Source organism: Boleophthalmus pectinirostris, unplaced genomic scaffold, assembly GCF_026225935.1.
Source record: "Boleophthalmus pectinirostris isolate CB_2022bp ecotype Guang Dong unplaced genomic scaffold, ASM2622593v1 HiC_scaffold_19, whole genome shotgun sequence".
Taxonomy (NCBI): Eukaryota; Metazoa; Chordata; class Actinopteri; order Gobiiformes; family Gobiidae; genus Boleophthalmus; species Boleophthalmus pectinirostris.
The window spans coordinates 15,584,524-15,607,699 of record NW_026571140.1 but is presented as its reverse complement, the minus strand read 5'-3'; the positions used below and the strand labels follow the sequence as shown (position 1 = coordinate 15,607,699).

The window sequence follows — 23,176 nt, the reverse complement described above, 5'->3', positions numbered from 1 at the left end:
GCTGCGCGCAATTGTTTTTTGATGGGGTTGGAGGCTTAAGAGCGTGTCTAATAGCCCGGAAAATACGGTATATAGGTACAGGTGCTGAAAAAAATGATAGTTAAATTGATGTAGTGTAGTGGTTAAGGCTACAGACTAGTTATTTTCTTCACGGGTGACGTGCATTCAAGGCCCACGCACCTTCTTACTTGTACTTTTAGAACCTCTTTATCATAGTCAATAAAGGACACCAAACGACTTATGTGCAATTGTAAGCCTTCATTTACTTTATTCTGAAACCAGCGTATTTATCGCAGTCATGCCAGACAAAAGTTTGATTGGAGTCGGCATTGTTCTTGTTGAATCTGCAAATGAAACGGCATGTTAGACACAAATGATAAAACGTCTTGCTGTGCACATGCCTGATGCAGCCTGAGGGTGGCACAAAAGTGTAATCACCAATATACACTAGCGGCTCGTGGTGTAAGCCATTGTCATGCCATTGGGTGTGTCTTGCTAGACCTGTGTTATGCCCAAAGTGGTCTGGGCCCACTGTAATGGAAATGCTTCCCGAGTGCAGGTGGCCTCGCACCAAGGTGGCCCCAATTAAACCATGCCAGTGGAAATGACACTTAAAATACAAAATAACTAGTGCCAACATGGAAAGTGATAAACCTATATGAGCAATTCAGCATTTTATGCTTGGGTATCTAGCATAATGATTACAGATTACATAATACTAATAAATAATACTAAAAGTGAGAAGTAGAAACATAGATGTTTTAGCCACAGTGAAGTCTGAAGCCTTCTCTGTATGGAGATACAGAACTTGGTGAAGCTCATGTAAGTTGATGTTTACTGGATGTAATAGTTCCATCTGTTGCTACAGAAGTCCATTTATGTCCAAGGCTGAGCCTTGAGCTGGCAAGGAGTTCCTTTATTTGCTGGTTTTCTCTGGTGGCTGCCTGCCACACCACCTCCAGTTCCTCTTCAGTTTCCCTAAAGACAAAGCAGTGTATGGAATAAAGTCAATAATAGATAGAATATCTGTATAAACAACAAACAAATCATTATCCTTGTGTGATTATCACTGCATTTTATTTATGATGCCTGAAAGAGGCATTCTGAGAGGACAATTTTGGGAAAAAAAGTTACTCATGTAAATGTATTTGAGTAGACTACAACCAACCTGCTCACATCTACCCTAATCTATTCAATCCATTCTTTCAAGATGCAAAGTGAATTGCTCCAATTAGTTTCTTGTTCATCAATACATATACTTGCGGTCAGTGCATTCAATCACAACAGTCAACAAAGGCATAAAATGTTCTTGCCTGGTGGATATGCAACAATGTCCTGCACTCCTTTATCTGATCTCAGCATCACTCTTTATAATGAGCACTGTGTTTGGGGCAAAGTAAAGGACAAATAGGGACATCCAACAGGGTGACACGTAGCTTTCAGTAAAAAGCACATAATGGTGAGTGTAGCTGGCTGCTCTTAAAGCCACAGTATGTAAAAAAAAAAAAAAAGGAGACCAAAATAAAAATAAATGATTTTCCATCTGGCTGTGTTCATTGCTTTGAAAAACATAGAAAGACTTGCGTCCTTACTGTGAGTAGGATTGCATCTTCGCAAACCTGACTTTTATTTGGCCTGGAGAAGGGCCTCCACCTGCTTGTTTCCATGGAAATGTTCCTTTGGCTTCCACAATATGGTGTAAAACATATCTATCCCCACTGAGAATGTTCCAAAGTATGATTTTAACTTTCTCTTTGCATGGAAACTCATGCATTTGACATGTCACCTCCAGAAAGGCAAACTCTACCTCTAAAGATGCAATTTTTAACTTCCCTGGTGAAGTGTACATCACCATTTTGCTTTGTCTAATATTTATTTATTAGTTTATTTAACAGGACAAGGTATATTAATAAACATTTCTGTAAATTTACTACAATTAGCCTAAATTACTGTTTTTCATCCACTGTCCACAGTTGTTAAAAAGTCACCCTAAAACCAATAGCAAAAAACCAAGGCAATATTAAAATACATACAATACATACAGAAATACAAAGACACACTAAAAAGCATAACAGAGCAAACATGGCATCTCAAATACATTACTGAGAATGCCAAGTTTGGTTACTAAAAAGCCACTTCATCAGGTGTGGCACATATGGCCACCGCCCTGATGATTACAGGTACAGAGGTCCACTCCTGTGCCTCTTTCACTGAGAATGCACTTCTCCTCAGTGGGACAAAACTGTCTCCTGTGACTGTCCCTCAGGTGTTTCAGCAGCAGATGGTCAATATTTCATGTGACATGTGACATTCATGTGTCTATTGTTCTAAATAGTTTTAACAACGAGATAACTTGTGAAACCTGAGTTTCAGAGATGCTCTTTAAAGTAAAAAAGGGTCAACAGGAGAGTACTGTACAATGGTGGGCAAAAACCCCTGAGCTATAGATTTAACAGAATCTGTGAAAAGTTATTATGTTCTAATGCATACCTTGAAAACACACATTCTTACTGTGAATGGGCTCACCTTTCCACAGTTCTGACATGTGACTTCACCTAATGCCATCTCCATAGAGATAGATAAGTTTAATGCCACAATAAGGAATATGCAGGCAAGTGATGGCCCTTCCACCAGAAAAGTCACATGATGTACCTTTAATGGATCATGGCAGGAGATAGCAAATAGCAGTAGAATAGAAAGTGACATGATGTGATTTGTTTGACAATAAAAGAAAAATTCTTAGCAAGGACACACTATACTCACACTCACTAGTCTATGATGGTTCCAGCACACATAATATGCAATCTTCATAATTAAGTTATATATCTTACAAACACTGAAAACTCATGATGACAAAAATAAAATTTGAATTATGATATCAAATAAAACATTGGGAATATCCAGGTGAGGTAAGGTTTTATAGTAGTAGTAGTCTAAGAAAAAAAAATTCCAAAAGGCATATTGAAGGGAACAACCACACCTTGCCCAAAGTTAATGTGTACCAGTTGACCACTGATACACATTACACACACACACACACACACGCACACGCACACGCACACGCACACACACAAACAGGTTCAGTTTTGTGTTACAAGCTTCTCAGTAGCCTCAATGCCCTGCTTCATCTCCATTACAATTAAAGTGCAAGGATTGTCTCAGTCTGTCTGCAGCAGTGCAAGTCCCTCATCGCACTCTCCCATCAGAGAAGACACTATTATTCAGTGTTATTCTGAGCTGTGGGGCTTAACTGGTGGAGCTACTCTGGCTTAGGAACAACCACAAACCTAGCATTAGACAATCAGACAGTAATTACACCCTCAAGAAAGGCTTAGACCACACATGAACTGCACTCTATTGTCAGTCTATTCAATCACAGATGCTGCTACTAGCTTAAAGTGGGACTAAACACCTAAACTCCGCCCTCAGCCACATTCAAATAAAACTCCTAACTTGGGCAGTATACCTGTAAACTAAAGGGGACAGATAGGGAAAAGTACAGACGGAGACTGGGGTATAAAAACAGTGTGATTGGTCTAACAGATATCCTCACGTCTAACCTGAACCCTACAGCCAGAGCCAGAGTTTGTTTTCAGAGACAAGTGGCTGTAATCCGGGCAGTCATGTGTGGTGTCATGTAGTACTTGAAATTGCAGTTATTCGACCAGGAAGCTGCAAAAATATCTAGTTTGCTCTAAAATTGGCAAAAAAAAATAAAAAATAAATAAAAATAAATACTATTAAACATCATATAAACAGTTTAGTAGCAAAAAGGTTTATTTAGTGCTACAATTTTACCTTTTAAGTGCAATACAATGTTGGGTCATTTCTGGAGCCGCTCATTCTCTTTGCTTTCAGTTCAACTATACCGAAATCACATAAACATAAAAAAAACCCAAAACGCTGGATGCAGTTCTAACTGCAGAATAATAATGCATCTACTGATGACAAACAATAAAGCAATTTCCCTGAAAGTACAGAAAAGCACACATAGCCTAAAAAGCTGAAAAGACTAAGTGGACTGGGCTAAGACCCGACAAAGACCAGACATACACCCCACAAAAGCCCTCCCAAAAAGCCCCTGAGAAGATTCCAAAAAAAAGCTCAGGAAAAAGAAAAATCCCTGGTTTCTTGTCCTTTTCTTATAACACAAAGCATAGTCCCTCCCAGGCTACGCCCGTGTACTTATTTCCTTTTATCAGAGGTACACTTGGCTAGTCGTCTGACTGTATATTGGGTAGGTGCAGGGGTTTACTCTCTACTTAGAATTTTAAAGGGCTGTCATAGCCATCTGTAACTGGTTGGCAGATAGTCCAGTATATATGTAATGCCTGCGCCACCTGTGGGACAGTCTTTTACCATGGATCCTACCCGAATGACTGAGGGATTACGCAGATACGATCATATCTGCATGTTAGCAGTTGTGTTCAAGATGTAGCAAGTGGTTAAACTGACCAGCTGCATCCCTCTATCTCTTGCAGAAAGTTTAAGGTGTGCGATGTAGTCAAGCAGGTTCTGCCACCTGCTTGACTCTGTGGAGATGTTATTTCTTTTCCTATAAATTTCCACAGTATGACATTGTTGTTAGGCCTCCACAGAGAATAGCAGGTGAAGCCACCAGGCTAAGTTGCAGGCCAGATCTGTGGAGCAGCAAGTCCGCTCCCAGTTAGTACATGATCTTGAAGGTATATAAAACATGTATAATAGAATAAATGTTATATTTCAGTTTAATGCCATATTGTGGAAGTTTCCATGAAAAGCAATGCACATTTGCATGGAGACAAGCAAGGGGTGTGTACCAATCACCAAAGACATTTCATAGTGGACCTTTAACTACTGAATATAAAGTATGGATTTCAATGTAAAGTTTTCTGTTTATTAATACATTTGTATGAATAAGAAAAAGTATTGTTAGGATCAATTCTCCACAAGCTCCTGGAACTCTCAGGCAGTGTAACTTCCACGGAGGAATACATAGAACTCAGCAGGCAAGCGGTAATCACAACCTATCAACATCCATGCAGTGGCAGAGGCAGAATACAAAGCAGCACATCAGAAGACGCTGAGCCCATGCAGAGACAGACTTCTACCCAATGTTGGAATTAAAAGTTTAGTTGCAACCCACTGGAGTCAAGCACTTGGGTGAACTGCTAATGTCCCAGATGAAAGGATAAGAGTGGTGTTTCACACAGACAGGCAGGGTCGAAGAGGAAAACATTCCCTATGCTGACACAAACAGTTTTAGAGGACCAGAATAAAATGCACATAGCAAATAATATAAGGCATGCTGCCGTGTGCGCTGGGACAGGACATCTAAGTTTTTCCCCATTTTATTAGTAAATGTACAGAAATGTATTAGACAGTTATAACCACTGTCACATCCTCCACAAACACAAATTCTGAGTTGGGAAAGCCTACTGAAACAATACCATACTTGTTTTGTGTTTAAAATTCTGCATGGTTTGTTCTCATGGATGCCAAGGTACTTGTAGCAGTCCACTATTTCCTCCTCATGGCCCTGGATAGTGACAGGCTCCACTGGTGTCCTATTTCTCCTTAAGTCAATCACCGGTTCCTTGGTCTTGTCAATGTTCAAGAGCAGATGGTTTGCCTGGGACCACTCCACAAAACTTGCAATCAGTGTCCTATACTCCAGCTCCTGACCATCTCTGATACACCCAACCACTGCAGAGTCATCAGAGAACTTTTGCAGATGGCAGGACTTGGAGGTGTACTGGAAATCAGAGGCTTACAGAGTGAACAGAAATGGAGACAGGAGTGTACTCTGGGGGGGCTCCACCATTACTGACCACAGTATCATACAGGGTGGTTAGTAATCCAGGAAACAATGGAGGAGCTGACACCCATCCTGAGCAGCTTCTCACTCACCAGAAAGGGTTGGATTTTATTAAAGCAGGGGTCTCCAACCTGTAGCTCGGGAGCAACTGGTAGCTCTCCACAGCCTTCCAAGTAGCTCGCTAAGGGATTTCTGGATTACACGTACTGTGCTGAATAAGTACATTTTGATTAATTAAATCCCTTTTGTACATGTATCATTTTGATGCCTAACTTTCTACCCTAATAAATGGATAACGGTTTATGTTTTATAGGCATCTAACTGTATCTCATCTAGCGCTTACCGTGGCTATTTTATATGCTCAATTTCTTGTGACTGCTAAAACTAGTAGCTCTCTGGTATTTTCACTTTGTAAAAGTAGCTCACTGAAGGAAAAAGGTTGGAGACTCCTGTATTAAAGGCACTGGAGAAAAAAAAAACAAAAAAAAAAAACATCCTCACAGAGCCTTTAACACTATGCAGGTGCGAGTGACCCCGCTGCAGAAGATGGATTAAAGCATCATCCACGCTAATATGGGCCTGATAGGCAAATTGCAGAGGATCCAGGGATGGTGCCACCAGGGGTCTTGAGCTGAGCCAGAACAAGTCTCTCAAACACTTTCATGACATGGGACCTCAAAGCAACTGGTCTGAAGTCATTAAGTTAACCTTAACAGCCTTGTTTTGTTTTACTTTAACTGGCTCGTGTCTCCTCCCACCATTTTATGTAAACGATTTTGAATGTTATGACTCCAAAATAAAATAGCCAAACATCTGCTGACTCCCTGTTTTATTATGATTGTATTATTATTAGTTATTAGGACATAATACAAATGCAATTCCATAACTGTTACCTAGAAATTATAATGTTAACAAGGGCAAAGTAGACTTATAAAAATAAATAACAACACCTTTACTTTCTTAAATTAAGGTTTAAACTGAAAAAATAAAAAAATAAAAAATGCCCTCATTGCACATAAATTGTCCCTCTATTTTTTAATGGAATTTTTGGTGTTGATGTAGAGGTTTTTCCATTTTAAAATTCGCTGCTTCTTCCTGTATTTTTGTATTTTTCTACTCAACCTTTTTACCCAAAAACTGCCACTTTAAATTACTTTTGTTCTGGGTTTATAACCAAGTATTCATCTTGTGTAACTGCTCTTAGCAACTGCTAGCTTTGGATGCCCCCAGGTGTTACTTTGTGGCACTGAAGCATCCATTGAGTAAATTCAGGAAGTTGACTACTGGGTCAGATCAACAGTATTTGACTTTGCTGAACGAATAGCTGGCAGCCAAACTGTCCTCTCTCATAGATAAGGCTCAAAAGAAGTTCACTGATGTAAGAGTGCAAAGTAGGGCAGTTGGGGAATGAGATGTGAGTGTATGATGACATTAACCAGCGCTAATGAGGACAGGTGTCAGGGCGCTAATTACCCCGGAGGATTGGGAATCTGTAAAAGACTTGGATCTAAAGAGTCAGTGTGAAAATGGTGTCTTTTTAGGTGGGTACATTCTACTCACCATCTTTCAGTTAAATGAAGATACTTGACCATTGAGGGTAGTTTCCTATGACCCTTTATGTTCTGAAATGTTGCGCAAAAACAGTTCTCTGATGAAGAGACAAAGGTATATGGCCATGGGTCCAAGTTTTTGCACAGGGCACAGATAAAAAAAATATTTACCTACATAGAAAGAGAAGAGAAAAAACATGGCAAGAGGCCCGGTCTGTTTTGTTTACACTTCCCTCTGAGAATGCAAAGACATTTAGACGGCTCTAATATGCTGGTCCTCATTTAAACTGAGCATTACAGTTCACGATCACTAGAAAATAGGATTACTGTTTTACTTAATGAAGACAGTGAAGACACATATAAAATGTATTAAATTAATAAAATGGAACTTTTTTTTATTTAAGCATGCACTATAACTTTTCTGGTAGACATTCTGCCACCTGCTTGTCTCCATGGTGATGCTGCTTTGCCTAGAATGTTTGACAGTATCTATTTTCATAGAGGCAAGCAGGTGACACCATCAGGACAAGTTACAAGTCAGATCTATGGAGAGGCAATCCCGCTCAAAATAACATTGCATCTGTTTTGAAAGGTGTTTGCAGATATATAAAACAATTGCACCTGAAATGATGCAAGGCTGAAGTGTAGGTGTAATGTCATACTGTGGAACATTCCAGGTAAATCAATGACATTTCGATGCAAAGTTACATACTGCAACTTTAAGCTATAGCTGTACCTAATTTTAATCATTTTTGTTCAATGTTTCCTTGTTGCTGTAGAATAGTGAGTTTTTGGGTGAAATAAAAACAGCTATGAGAGCAGTGACAGAGCTGTTGTGGTAGACATCTCTATTTCTCCTCAGTAATTGTGTTGTGGGGTGTCTGTATTTCCCCCACCTCGCCTGAATTTGACAACCCACACAAAGCCGGTCTGTCTGCAGCACTCTCATTCACACTTCTCGTGTTCTCCTCTCTGGTCTTATGTCCGCCTCTTGCCTGCCTGCCACCCCCTCCCAGCTCTCTCCTCCTACCGCTTGGACTGCAGCAGCCTCTCCTCTGCCTCTTGTCTTTCTCCCAGCAGCCTCTGCAGGTGAAGGATCTCCCTCCGGTGAGAAGCCACGCTCCCCTCGGCAGCCCTCTCCAGCACGGCCAGCCTGCTCGACGCTTGCCTGCGGTACACCTGCGCACACACACACACGCACAGAGGGATGTCATGCCGAGTGCGGCTATGAGCGAGGTGGATTTACATGAAGGACAGCGCGGTGCACAGATCTGGAGAGAAGGAGGAGGAGGAGGGAGAGGGGGGCTCGCAGCTGCTGGGACAAGGTAAGCAATAGCGCAAAAAAGACAGGTTACAACGCAATCATGGAAACCACCAGTTACACCACCAGGGCACATTCAAGTACCTACTTAACTACTCATACAAGTGTGTTCATGCATGTGTATCAGTCGATAACAGGGGGTTGAGTGCTAAGGAGAGATATAATAATGGAAGGAGAAGACACTTGAAGCTATTGTGAAGCCAGATGTGGTGTCAGTGTGTGCAGTGGTTATTTGTTTGCTATAGAGCTAAAACCAGTGAGTGGAGAATTGGCAGTTTCAGTTGTTTTGACTCCTTTGCACTCCAAAAGTGGGTTGGACTGTACCCAAATTGATTTAGTCGTATTTTATTTCAGTAAGTGTACACACTTGTACAAGTGTAACATCAAAGTCGAAGAATAAATGTCAGAAAGAAATGGGAATCATGTCTAGCCAATGAGGGATGTTTATCCATTTATAAAAGTAAGTAGTGCTTCTTAAATAAGCAAATCTATGTTCAATTTGTGTTATGCTAAGTGGTGCCACTTTGACATGCATCACTGTGCACTATAACAAAATCAAACATCTGTCCCACTGTGATTTGGATTGTGTGGAACCATGGTGCAACACTCCAATAACAAATGGAATATAGAAGCCAATTTGTCCCCTGGAGTCTGAAGGGGTGTGCCGGCTGCTGCTTTATGACATTTCCAAGACACATGATTAGGTCTTGTTAAGCTGCACAGTGGCTAACAGATGTGGCTAGTTCTCTCACAGTCAGTCAAAGAGCTCAAAATAGCACAATTAAGTCAAGAAGGATACAAGGACACAGATGATAAAGAACTGTGTCAAGTTGTTAAAGCAAAAGCAATAGTAATGAAATCATAAAAAAATACATTTTGCTTTAATAATTTTTTGTAGTATATATAATATACTGACACCTACTCTTGCTATAAAAATGCAACACAGTAAAGGATACTTTAGCAAGGCATGCAATATGCAAAATAAGGCTAAAGAAATCAATGTTAAAACAAATGTGCTTGACTAAGTGAGCGATGGAGCTGCACACCCTTACATGTAAGCACTATGCTAGAGTGCAGCATAATTAGAATACAAAGACCACAGAAATGAGTAATGGTTTCTGAGTACACCTACTAAATTAATGTTCCACAACAATGCTATTGCACATTTACTATGACAAATGACAATGTATGTTTAATAGTAACAAAAGAATCAAAAGATTGTTTGTGTGATCGTTGCACCTGTGGCGGCTCTTGTGCACGCTTCCGTCTCAGTGCGTTTTATGTTGCTGCATAGGTCATTTTTAGCGGGCTGTTAGGGCTGATGCGAAACCACAAAGGTTGGCTATTTTCTATTGCTTTACAGTCTGCAAAATGGCTCTTTGAATCTCTATTATGGAACGATTATGGACCATTATCCCACTGAGGAAATGGCACAGATGACAACGCTCTGAAGAAGCCCCGACCACAGCAAGTTATCTGTGTGATTATTCTCATTAGCTAAAACCTGCGTCTGCACACCCCCAGCCCCAGTGGATACAGCTACCTCCTCAACCAATACTTTAATTAGTAGTTGTCCTGTTAATGAAAGAGCTAGTAGGGGCCTATCATAAGTCACAATCCATGCAGTAAAATGTCTTCAGAGCTTGGCCTGAATTTCCATCAACCCCCCAGGGAGGCAGCGGGACCCCAGAATCGGCCACCTGAAGCGCTGACACCCCCACCACCAGAGCTGAGAGAAGCTAAACCAATATGACCTGCAGCGGCCTGGAACTACATGTCACATGACCTTCTCCCCGAGCAAAACAATATACTATTCAGATGGAAACCTCAGAATAGCTTTTGTTGCAATTCCAGTCACCCATTTGATAAAAAAAAAAAAAAACAGAATTATGGGTAACACTTATAATAACTACACTTACTTTAACTAGACATTCCATAAAAATGAATAAATAGTTTATTAAGAACAGTCCATGCTTAGTAAAGACTTTAATTAATATCCTAACTTCTATCCCTAACCTCTCAATTAAGTCTACTTCAGCTGTAAATTTTCTACCAACTATTCATTTTTTAACTGGGTCACATTCTTGCCAAAAGAATGAATTTTCTTTCACCTTTACTGACCAAAAATGTAACCTTTCAACTCTAGCAAATCAACACTGACCTAACCGTAACCCTTCACATTTGAGCTAATTCTACGTATCATATGTATTACAATTCGCTAGAGTGATATTTTAGGTCAGTTTCCAGATAAGCTGGTACCATCACAGAGTCCAATCTACCATGCTCTCTCTGTAGTCTAAACCTGTCATTCACCGGGCTGTTATATTTTCTATACGTCAACCGTTGCCCCGTGATACACTGTACTGTAAGCTCCACATAACAGCTGCTGGCCACTCCTGCAATAGCAATGCTGTCTGCTGTTTCCAATACTGAAATCTCCTATGTCACACATTCATCTGCTGCTTAGTGGGAATACAAGTGTTGTTTGTAATACTATAATCAAAAGGAAAGCAAATGTGTACAAGCAAGAAGTCCCTGCTGAGTATGTGCAATATTTCATTTGCACTTCTCAATCATTTTGTCTTTATAAATTCTGTAGTTATTCTTCACAACCTCAATATAGACAAATTTGTTTTCAATGCGTTAATGCATACACAATAGAGTAAATTACCCCCAGCAATAACTCCATTCCAACGACTCTACTAAGTTTCTCTCTGTAAACAGATTAACCTTTTCAGCTGAAATTGGCTGTCTTGTGCCATTAGCAAAACAAAAGCCAGGCAAGGTAATGAGGCAGCGTCACAGGGCAGGCAGACTGTGACCTGGCTCTTTCCACCCAGCTAATATAATTCACCAGTGTCAGGGAATGTTTTCAGGAATTTGCTAATTAGATGCATGCTGTACTTTGCAGATTTTTCTGTATAGTTAGCCTGCATTGGAACACATTATAAGACCAGTATATATAGAAAATATCAAATTTTCGATAAAACAAAAAAAGAAAAAAATATTCATAATTTATAGCAAATATGAAGGTTCTCTCAAAATGCTCATAAAATAATCTTATAATTTTTCCCCAAACCTTTCGTTGTTTTACCTTCAACATTCTACTAAAGAAATCTATTATGCAAAATTTACGTTATACAGTTTTTAACCATGTCACAATTATTTCCACCTCCCATTTGCCCACTCAAAGTTGTATTTAGAGTGATTTGCAAGAGGCAGACAGCATGTGGCACTTTGTTGTGATGACGATTAACAGTGGCATTCCACAAAAAGGGCACGTCGGAATCATCTCCCAATGGGCTTTGTAATTTTCCAATCTGGAAGTCAGTGGACTCGCTGTCTTTATTAAGTTGTTTTAGATCAATATTGCAAATTAAAATGTCCAATATATAACATAATGCTCCATGGTATAGCCGACAAAAGCACAATATGTCTTCTTTAACAAATGGAAACATCTGCCTTGAATAGGCTTGAACTCAACTAGGAGAGCTAAATTCACACTTAGAACCACAAAGTCCCCATATCTTACATTAAGATAAACAATCAATTTGAAAGTAAAAAACACATTGTAAATCCTTCAGTTGCATTCAAATCCCCATGTATTTGAGGATGTTTTGCATGGCATCCAAGCATTCAAATGTCAAACACACCATTACTGTGTTATCTCTCTTTTAACTGTGCATGAGTGCCTAAGGTGGAATCAAATATGCATTTATTAGTGTCATAACTCAAAGTCTACATGCATATATTTCCATATCAATGTGTATTTATGCTGGGATTTATCACGTTTAATGTTGGTTCAAAGCAATTCCAGATAGAGGCAGTCACATATTAAAATGGATTTTCTATTTGGGAGCTTTCAGATGAGTGACACATTAAAGTAGGTCAGCATATCTTCCACAGTATAATTTATATGAACGTGAAAGTGACAGGTGAGCTTGACTGTTATAAACGGCTAATTACAGCATTGGTGAAAATAATAATAAGTCATCAGATATAACAATTAATAGAGTTTAGAAATGGCAACAACAGAAGCAATTCTTCCCTTCCTTTTTTAAAAAAAAATAATGTGTATTTATTCTACAAAACGTGGCTTTCAGCTTCCATTCAAAACATAGACATAAAATTTGACAAGCTGTTGGATGCTCATGCTATGGTCCATTTAGCATCTCAGATAATCTGTGTAGAGTTTGGAGCATGTACCCTGTATTTTTCCATACAGCGGTTACAATTAGCCTGCAAAAATTATGAATAACCCAGAAGGTCGGCTGACACCAACCCATCAACACAGAGCCCCGTTAAAAGGTTTAATTGTGTAAACTTTATGGTGTTTGTAGATGTTAATTAAAGGTGATGAGGCCAGATACATGACATAAATATCACAAAATAAAGGATTGGCTTCACCATTCATTTGTATGTGAACATTTGACTTGTAACTCCGGAGAGCATAGACTAGCCAAGTGAATGAATGTTATGTGATTCAAAGGTAATTTTTAATCACTCTGAAACCCATGGATAGCTACTTAGACTTCATATTGAGAGGAGATGATGGAGGATTTTGTCCTCTTATGAAAATCATACCTAGCTGCACTTTGCTTCAGTTCTAAATTCTGTACATCTGCAGTCATTATGTCAATTTGTCAACGGCTCAAAACGCTATGTTCCACCTTCTGATGTCATGGTAGTTCATTCATCTTCACCCAGTCATTTCTCTACAAAGCATGTCTATTGTATTTAGCATTGTTCCTTTTTAAAGTGAAGCTGTAACTGTCATGAGGTGGGTGGTAGTCCAAGCATGCCTATTGTATTTAGTATTCTTCCTTAAATTATGTTAATTACAATTTGCAACAGAAAATGTAGAGTAATTAGTTCAAATGAAAGAATGAAAGAAAAGAAAAACATACAAAAATATAAAGCTTTTGGCACAGTTGAAGTAATTGACTCCTTTTTATCTGAAGAGTAGCAATTACCCTAGGGTGAACTCTAAGAAAAGCAGTTTTTTCTCTTGTAGAAACGTTGTGCAAGGCTTCAACCCATCTGCCATATTTGTCTCAATAGAGATGGACTGTAGTGGGTTTGAAACTGACAATATGACATATGGCATATATTTAATTTCACAGTTTATTTGGTGTAATGTCCGTCGATAAATATTTAATTTGAGGCTATTTTGGGAGAGAAACACAAGGTCACCCCATGTTTACCACTTTGTAAAGCCTCATATTTAAAGTATAATAGCAACAATGACCTTGAATTTAGTGACATTATTTATTGGTTTTTGAAGAGAGTTCTTAAAAGCAATGATTAGAAAGTCTTTATATTAACTACACTTGCCGTAAACGTCACCACAACAAAAAGTCTGCAAGTTGATGGATTGTTGCAGATCACTCTAGCAAATAGCAGACTGGCAAAAATATGACTGGTCTCCATAGATACAAGCAGGTGACATTACCAGGCCAAATTACAGGTCATATCTGTGAAGCGCAGACACTGCTCACAATAAGAGGGGATGTTTGCTCATTAAAAAACCCTGAAACAGAATTGAACAGTACCCTATATTACAATATCCCCATTCAGTCCTGTTTTAGTTCAGTATTAGTCTAGGTCAATAAAAAATGTAGTCTAGATCTGACATTTACTCTACTGCTCTTTGTCTAGTCATATTTCAAGTTTCAGTTCAAAATTTCAGTTCAGTTGCACTGCTCAAGGCCATGTTTTGTTTTGAGTTAGTACTTCTTGAGAAATTTGTTGATAAGAGGGTGTCCATGTGTGGATGAGTTGTGCATTTAAAAATTCAACTCTTGTAGATCTGTCGACCCCAAATTTGACTCCTAGTGTCAGTGTGGAAAGTTTTCACTGACCTTAGTTTGTTACGACCCCTGCTATACTTTTCATACTTTTTCATTCTCACATGTTTATAGATATGTGCAGGCTAAAAATGCAGCATAACTCAAAACTCAAAATGCTCTGTTCAACCTTGTGATGTCATGAAGTAGTAGTTTTCAAGTTAACAGCTCCTTTTACCTTTAGTTGCATGGAGCTAGGCAGTTATCCAATGACTCTAGTAAAAGTGTATGAACTTTAAAAACATGGTGACATCAAAAAGTGGAACAAAAGGTGAAGTGTTTTTCTGAGAGAAGAACTAAATATGCAGGATTTGAGTGTTAAATGTGTGAATGAAATAAAGCACAGTATGTTTCTGATGAGGAAACAACATTATAACAGATCAGAAAATAGAGTAATAGTGATCCATTAATAAAACTGCATGAAAGAAGCCAAAATACAACTCTGAGTGTGTATTTGAGGAACAACAGTATAGCACAAAATGTCCTAATAAGTTTGAAGTTTTTGCAATAGATAATTTTTTGTCAAGCCCAGAGTTGTGTTATCTTTCCTGCTGATTGGTTATTAATTTTAAATTTGTAGCAGTTGTTCTTGCAATTTCAGCCTTGAATGCTTTCACTTTGTCTGAATTCCTTGCACTCATGCACAAACAGATGACAAACAACTTTTTATCTCTCAAGATCAAATGCAATAATATCAAAACACAATTGAAAGTATATGCAGACTATACTCTGGTTTAAGAACACACAGAGGGGTGTGTGAAATACCAAGTGTTTGAGTTCAACAAGTGGAATTTTTGCATCTCCTTGTCAACAAGGTCAACAGTCTAGCTGCAAACAGCGTAGTGTTTACATAGTGTTAGTGAGTGGATCAATGGCATTATTCAGAGGCACATTTGTAAGTGGACAGCAGAAGTCAGACCTAAACTAACAAGGGATCAAAGAGCCAAAAACCGCAGGGCAAGAATATAATAAATTATTATTATTATATTCTTGAGCTGAGGTTTCCTGGTGTGATGTGAAAAAGGCAATAGATTCACATGTTAACGATTATTAGTTCACGTGAATCTATTGCCTTTTCATATGTCTGTCATATTAGTCAATACACACAGAATTCATGCAAAAACTGGACTGTATGAAGTATTTATTTGTGAATATGATACACAATTGTGGTTAACTATATGTGAATACAGAACCCTATATAGCCCTGCTAGTGCTTTAAAAGGTTACATTAGTTTCAGTTTTGCTTTTGATACTTTGAGTCCTTGCTCCCCATGCTAAATAACTCCCCCTTCAAAGTGCCAACACAACACTATCAGAATGCATTCTGCTAATGAAACTACTGCACATCACATGTATTGCAGTGTAGTGAACACTGGTTATGGGCTTGTGGGCTGAGTCTTGAGATTTGTACTGCCAGAATGAGCGAGATTGCAAGATTACTTAAACATGCATGATGATCCAAAAATGCGATTTTGCATAATACCCCTCTTTAATATTGTCTCCTGAAGTCTTCACAGATATGTTATTGCTTTTAATGGAATGTCCCACAGTACAGCATTAAACCAATCCATTTTGTGTTTATTCAATTACAGGTGTTTTTAAGTGCTCAAAAATACGTTGAAAATATTCATTCTTACTATTACTTGGCCTGAGATTGCTTGTCTCCATGGAGATACATATAAGTTAAAAGCTATCAAGTGGACTATCCGAGGCAAAGCAATACCAGAAAAATTTTATATCACAAAACAGGTAGGCAAATACCAAAGTAGGCTCTCCACAAGTTCCCTCAATTTTACTTAAAGTGCTTTTATTCACTCTATACTGGTGTTAACTAAGCTACTTTTGAATTATTGTACCAGACATTCCAATCACTACTACTCAGTCATGCACACACCACTTTCATACTAGGCAAGGTGGATTAAGTGTCTTGCCTATGGACACAAAGACAGAACAGAGCAGAAATAGATCTATAGTGCAGAACTATTGTCTCCTCTTTGTTGTTCCTGATACATTTTGCATGAGCAGTGATGCATAAAGTAATGGATTTTTGAGATGTCCTCTGACAACTTTTAAAGAACACACTTGATTAATGAGTCTGTGCTAATACACTGCCATGAGCCAATATATTTTGGGTTGATATTTTGACTATAACTTCAAAGACGTCCAACACTAACCCAAGGGCCTATATTACGCTGTTCTGATCTATGTTATAAAGTTTTTTCCTCATCACTAACTTACTTGGAGTTCTGTTTTGTCCTGCATATTTAGGAGTTCTCTCAAACTGAAGACACTCTGTTCCACCCTGAGATGTCATGTGGTAGTACAGGAAGTGCTCCAGTGTCCATATACTTTCAAGAATAGAAAAGAGTAGAATCATTTGAATCATTTCAGTCCTGGAATTGCTCATCTCTGCTGAACTAAAGCTAAAAGTAGCTGTTACCTTGAAAACTACCACTAAATGGCATAAGAAGGTGGGACAGAGCATTTTGAGCTTTGGAGATGTAAACAGACTAATAACAAAGGATTACTCAAAACTGTGAATGAAACAAAATACAACTCCAGGTATGTTTTTGATGAGGTGACAACGTTCTAACTTGGCTTAAAGCTCACAATAGTCAATTTGTGTAACATAGGACCGTTAAGGGATTAAGGCATTAATAAAGTCATTACTAAGCCTGACTCATTCTTAATATACTATTCATTCATTATTAATTAAGTCTTTGTTTTTCAGTCTCAGCGCCATTCTCTTTCCATATAGTCGCACTTTCTTGAGGTCAATACGTTTTTTCCATCTGGTTTGTCTTGTTCTTATCGGGACCTATAAAAATTATTGACAGTTGTGTTATTGTGGCTGTCAAGGCAGAGACGTTGAATGCACTGTGCAGCCTTGTTTGTGTTTTTATCTTGGTGATCAAAGTGGTACAAGCCTATTACAGGGCATTGCTTTTTGATCAAAGTTCTTTTCTCCTTTAAAATACCAGGCATTCTACTGCAGGGTTGCTGTGGAGTAATTCAATGTGACGCCATATTGATTTTGTTCATGTGGAAGGTGTTTAGTCTCGCCTTCAAAGCTACAGTCACAAAAAATAAATTGCTATGATGCAGTCAACTCAATTTACAAAAGAGTAGAATACTTTTTTGTGCAATGTCTATTTTTACAGCTACATCTACGAGTTTTGGCTTTAGATGTGTGAAGGAAAAATACCATATACAGACATGTATCATATGTACAGTACATACGCCTACAGCACCACATGCTTGCTTGATAGTGTTACTAATAATCACATCTAAGCTATTAAAAAGATCTAGCGAGGGCAGAGGATCTATTTAGCTACAGTCCCTGACAAAAGTCTTGTCGCTTATCCATTTTGTAGAAACAAAAGCTTATAACCTGACTTTAAATTAATCGATTGGTTTTAGGAATGTCTCATATGAAAGGTAAAACCCTCCCAAATTATGCTCAGTATACTAAAATAAATTTGCTTCACTGAAGAAAGATTGATCATTTAATGAACACAGAAAGGTCAGATTTTGGCAAGACAAGTCTTGTCGCCTTGTCATATGATGCACCCAATCCTAGATTACAGCCTCACCTGTGATCAGTTACTGATCAATCAATTAGTGGGTGTGTATAAAAAGAACGCCAGCACACCAGACCTTCACATCAACTGCAACTTGACCTCTGACAACATGCCTAAGATCCACCCTGAGACCAAAGCATTAATTATCAAGAGGCTGAAGACCAGATCCACTGCTGAGGTGGCTGACACCTTCAATGTGTCTCAGCGTCAAGTACAAAGAATAAGAAAAAGTTTGTTGATTCGAAAATCCAAGGCCAGCCCCTTTTCCACTGCAGCAGAGCTCCACCAGGCCTGGTCACCTCAAGTCCCTGTGTCAACCACAACAGTTTGTAGAATTCTGTCTCGAAATGGCCTCCATGGTCGAATCAGGGCACAGAAACCAGCACTAAACAAAAGGCAATTAAAAAACTGTGTGGCATTTGCCAAGGCCCACAGCCTGCTAAAAGGATGGACACTGGAAAAGTGGCAGAAAGTGGATTTCTCAGATGAATCCTCGGTTGAATTACATCACAGCCGCCGCAAATATTGCAGGAGATCTACTGGAGCCCGCATGGATCCAAGATTCACCCAGAAAACAGTTAAGTTTGGTGGCGGAAAAATCCTGGTCTGGGGTTCCATCCAGTATGGGGGTGTGTAAGACATTTGCAGGGTGGAAGGCAATATCAATAGCCTAAAATATCAAGAAGTATTAGCTACCTCTTACATTCCCAACCATAAAAGGGTCAAATTTTGCAGCAGGATGGTGCTCCATCGCATACTTCTATCTCTACATCAAAGTTTCTCAAGGCGAAGAAGGTCAAGGTGCTCCAGGACTGGCCAGCCCAGTCACCAGACATGAACATCATTGAACATGTCTGGGGTAGAATGAAAAAGGAAGCATGGAAGGCAAAACAAAAGAATTTTGATGAACTCTGGGAGGCATGTAAGACTGCTTTCTTTGCTATTCCTGATGACTTCATCAACAAATTGTATGAATCATTGTCGAACCGCATGGATGCAGTCCTTCAAGCTCATGGAAGTCATACAAGATATTAAATATGGATCTCACAGCACCACTACTTAATTCACTGACGTTATGCAACATATTTTTGTATTTGAAGTAAATTATTTGTTCAATTTTCTGTAGGCGACAAAACTTTTGTCTTGCCAAAATCTGACCTTTCTGTGTTCATTAAATGATCAATCTTTCTTCAGTGAAGCAAATTTATTTTAGTATATTGAACATAATTTGGGAGGGTTTTAGCTTTCATATGAGACATTTCTAAAACCAATCGATTAATTTAAAGTCAGGTTATAAGCTTTTGTTTCTACAAAATGGATAAGCGACAGGACTTTTGTCAGGGACTGTATGTTAAAGGTGCAGTGTGAAACTTTTCTAGTGGAGAGTCCTTCAAATGCTTTTCTCCACAGAGATATTATTGTCCTATTATCCTGTCTATTAACCTGTTTGGAATGTTTCACAGTATGGGATTAAACCTTTCTACCTTCATGGAGACCAAACCAGACCAATTTACAGGTCAAATCTGTGGAGAGGTGACCCCGGTCACAGTTAATTCACCTGTTTTTCTAGGTATTTTTGAGCTATACAATCAAATGTGATATTATAAACGTAAGGCAGAGCTGTTTAAAGTCATACTATACAACACTCAAGGCAAAGCAATTACATATCAAGAGAAATAAGCAGGTGTTGGACCTCTAACCAAAAAGGTACACAGCCACCTTTAAAGAAGACCTTTGACGTTGTCATTTACTAAAGTGCTAGTACATGCCCCAAGCCACGTTTTCATCCTTTGATCAATAACATAGGCTGTAGCTGTAGTGAATACCTAAAGCAAGGTCAGAATGTATGGACTACATTTGAAAAGAACTCACAGAGACAGAATGAATAATACATCTAAATATTCAAAGATAGAGATGTCTGCGCTTAATAAATCTGTATCTCCTCATTTCACTGAAGGACACTTGAAAACCAGAACTCATTCCCATCATTAAAGCAACCAGCTCATCTTTGCGGCCTCAAGTGTCACAGATAGACTGCTGTGATCTGCCAAGAGAGGTCCTTGATGGTTCTTAAAAGACACCCACATGCACTTACAAGAAAGTAAAAGGGGAAAAGTAACTAGCTTCTATAAATATAATACCACAGTGTACTCTCTTTGATTTGGTCACAACCTCAGATGAATGGAGAGAGATGAATCAAAAACAAGATTATGAGGCAGCAGTTATTGAAGTTGCGGCAACCTGGGACACAGATAATGTAGTGGAAGTGAAGGGTTCTGGCTTGTTTAGGTGGGACTAGTTGTCTCATCCATGTGACGAATGGTATGCTGTTTTTTTTTGGTTTTTTTTTTATTGTCAGATCATGATCAGGCGAGTATTTCTTAATGCATTTATATTCTCACACACAGAAAACACTTTACCTCAGACACTCCTCCTATTGGTCAGCTTACTTCAGGCTCCAAGTGAGTGACTGGTGGAAATAACCAATCATAGTGAAGTATGATGACCTAAGTTACCACAGAGCTGAAAGCTATAGCAAAAATATATATTTTTTTTTCATACTGATTAATCGCAATTTGAGTCTTTCAGTTTTGATCTTAACAACAAAACAAGCTTTTAATCAGTGCCAATATCCAGTTTCTTCCTGTAAAGTCTGAACCACATGCTTTTATTCATTACAGTCCCTCCACCATGAACTAGCACATGTAGTTTCATTGTTATGGAATACTGTTTTAAACAACATGTCAATTGAATTATCAACGGAAGTGCAATGATGATGCTTATCTATTTTTTGACAAAAGTGTTAATATGTATGGTATCCATTTTTATAAGCAATAACTGCAAAGTTTAAGTGCTAAATCTAAATGACTGAACGTCTGTGAATGTCTCATAGCCCCCCGATTCACACTTGTTCAGTTCTTTGACCTACGTGTAGATTGCGACAAGAGTGGTCTGATGAGATTTGAATTTGGTTATTTAGCACACTCAGATCTCTGTACATGTAAACGTAGTGACTGGCGAAGGATTGATGGATATCTGAATTAAATAGGCCACAGCTGATCACTGACAAATTGTCATCACTGGCAGATGTCATTTAAAATTTTGTTAACAGAACAGCACTGCCTTATAGCAATATAGCAGCATGTAAGGATCTAAAAAATCGTAATTGTAATCTGGTTTCAAGAAGAAAAAAAAAACATTTTTTGTGGTATATTGCCTACCCCTAGTTTTAAGAGTGTCAGATAGAAAATCAATACTAGATAGAAAATCAACTGGAAATAGAAATAGCAGCAGTGTACACAATGTATATGTAGAGTAAACATATTTTGGTATAGATTTTAGAGTGAGCAATACAATTTTACACCAAATGAAAGTCACAACATTTTGGTGAGTACAAATATGTTTTCTGCTCAGATTTTGGACAACATTCATTAAACAATTTCAATACTAATAAAAATAATTCACTTTGGAGCCTAAACAGCACTTAGTCAACTTTCCAATTACCCACTGTTTAATTGCTATTCGCCTTTACTGCGATCAGTGAGCCAGACAGTCAGCCCAGCACATGAGATCACCACTCTGTGTAAATAGCTGCCGTGTGCAATGCAGTCTATGATGTGCCTATAGATCTCCATATACGTCAGTATAACATGCTAAGCTTTCATAACCCGGTGTGCACAGTGGGGTGTAACCTTCATGCGTCTGGTGAATAATGAATCTTATGAATTTGTAATCGATTTGAAAGGTTAATAATGGTTTTCCTTGCATTCCAAGCAAAGTCATAATAAATATTTAGAAGATTGCTTAATAACACTGCAAATTAGCCTTTACTGTGTCTTGTTGTGTCTGCACTAGTTTAAGCTTAGACGATTGAATGAGCAGGTCCAAAGGGAGATGTAAAGAGCTTACAAACTGCAAGGAGGTAAAACAAAACATTGCACAATAAGCATTTTGAGTCAACAGAATCATACAAGCTAACAGTGGGGGGATTGGGAATTGTTAAAAAATAGAAAATGAATAGATGTACTTGTGAACATTCATGTATCTACAAAACTGATGATAGAGCAATATGTCAGGGTCAAAGGTCACACACATCTAATATTACTGATTGCACAGTAACGCTAATTAAAGAGCTATGGTTTGAGAGATGTTCCCTGTCACAGATCACTGCACAAAGGCCAAACACAGGTCAATAAGACATTATAGAAGATGCATGATTGATGAATGGTTTTGGCATTCAAAGGAAACTGAATAAGGCACAGATAGTTCTTCATAAGGTATTATTGACAAAAGGTTATTGTAAGAAAATGGGTCTGCTGGGTCTGCTAGAACTATATGCACAAATAATTCATTAAACTAGATGGGTTCAACTCAGGCTATATTTGTCTGTCATTTTTGTGGGAAGAATTTTGCATTTGCATCTACATAGTCATTTAAATTGCTTTTTACTACTGGCACATGCCTGGCTCAGAGAATGAAGAAGAAAGAACTAAGACAGTGAAGGAAAAGTCGAAGTGCATGAAGTGACCATCTACTGTCATTTTTATGTACATATGAATAATGCAAAAGTTAAAATACTATAATGTTGTTATCTCCTCAAAAACTTACCCGGAGTTGTGTTTTTGTTTGTGTTGTGTTTGTTGTTTATTAGTTGTTTACATCTCCAAAGGTCAAAATGCTCTGTTCCACCTTGTGATGTTATATAGTCTTAGTTTTCAACTTAGCAGCTACCTTTTACCTTTTGTTCAGTACAGACTGGGAAATTCCAGGGCTGAAATGATCCAAATGATTTTACTGAAGTTGTATGGAGTTTAAACACACAGTGGAGCACTTCCTTTATTACCACATAACATCACAAACACAAGATGGAAGTGTTTTCTGTATGCAGGATTTGTGTGTTACACATGCGTGAATGAAACAAAACACAACTTCAAGTTTTTGAAGAGGAAACAACATTATGGCATAGACCAGAAATTAGCATAACATGGTAATATGTAAATCAAAAGTGCACACTGGACTGGGGATGTGTGTGGGTGTCTGGGTGAGTGTGTGTATGCACACTGCATATCATGATTATTATG

General features: G+C 38.4%; 1 protein-coding gene across 2 annotated transcripts in view; it reads right to left on the bottom strand.

Annotated features, from left to right (window-relative positions):
• Positions 1-328: 328 nt before the first annotated feature.
• Positions 329-23,176, bottom strand: part of cep89 (centrosomal protein 89) — a 43,851-nt gene continuing 21,003 nt past the window's right edge. Inside the window, exons 17-18 of one of the 2 annotated variants that reach the window (XM_055155043.1) lie at positions 8,378-8,526; positions 329-978 (exon numbers count right to left, since the gene is read on the bottom strand). In XM_055155043.1, coding sequence (XP_055011018.1) covers positions 819-978; positions 8,378-8,526 — 309 coding nt within the window. In that variant the 3' untranslated portion in view covers positions 329-818. The remainder of the gene's footprint in view (positions 979-8,377; positions 8,527-23,176) is intronic. The other variant, XM_055155044.1, reaches the window with a different exon arrangement.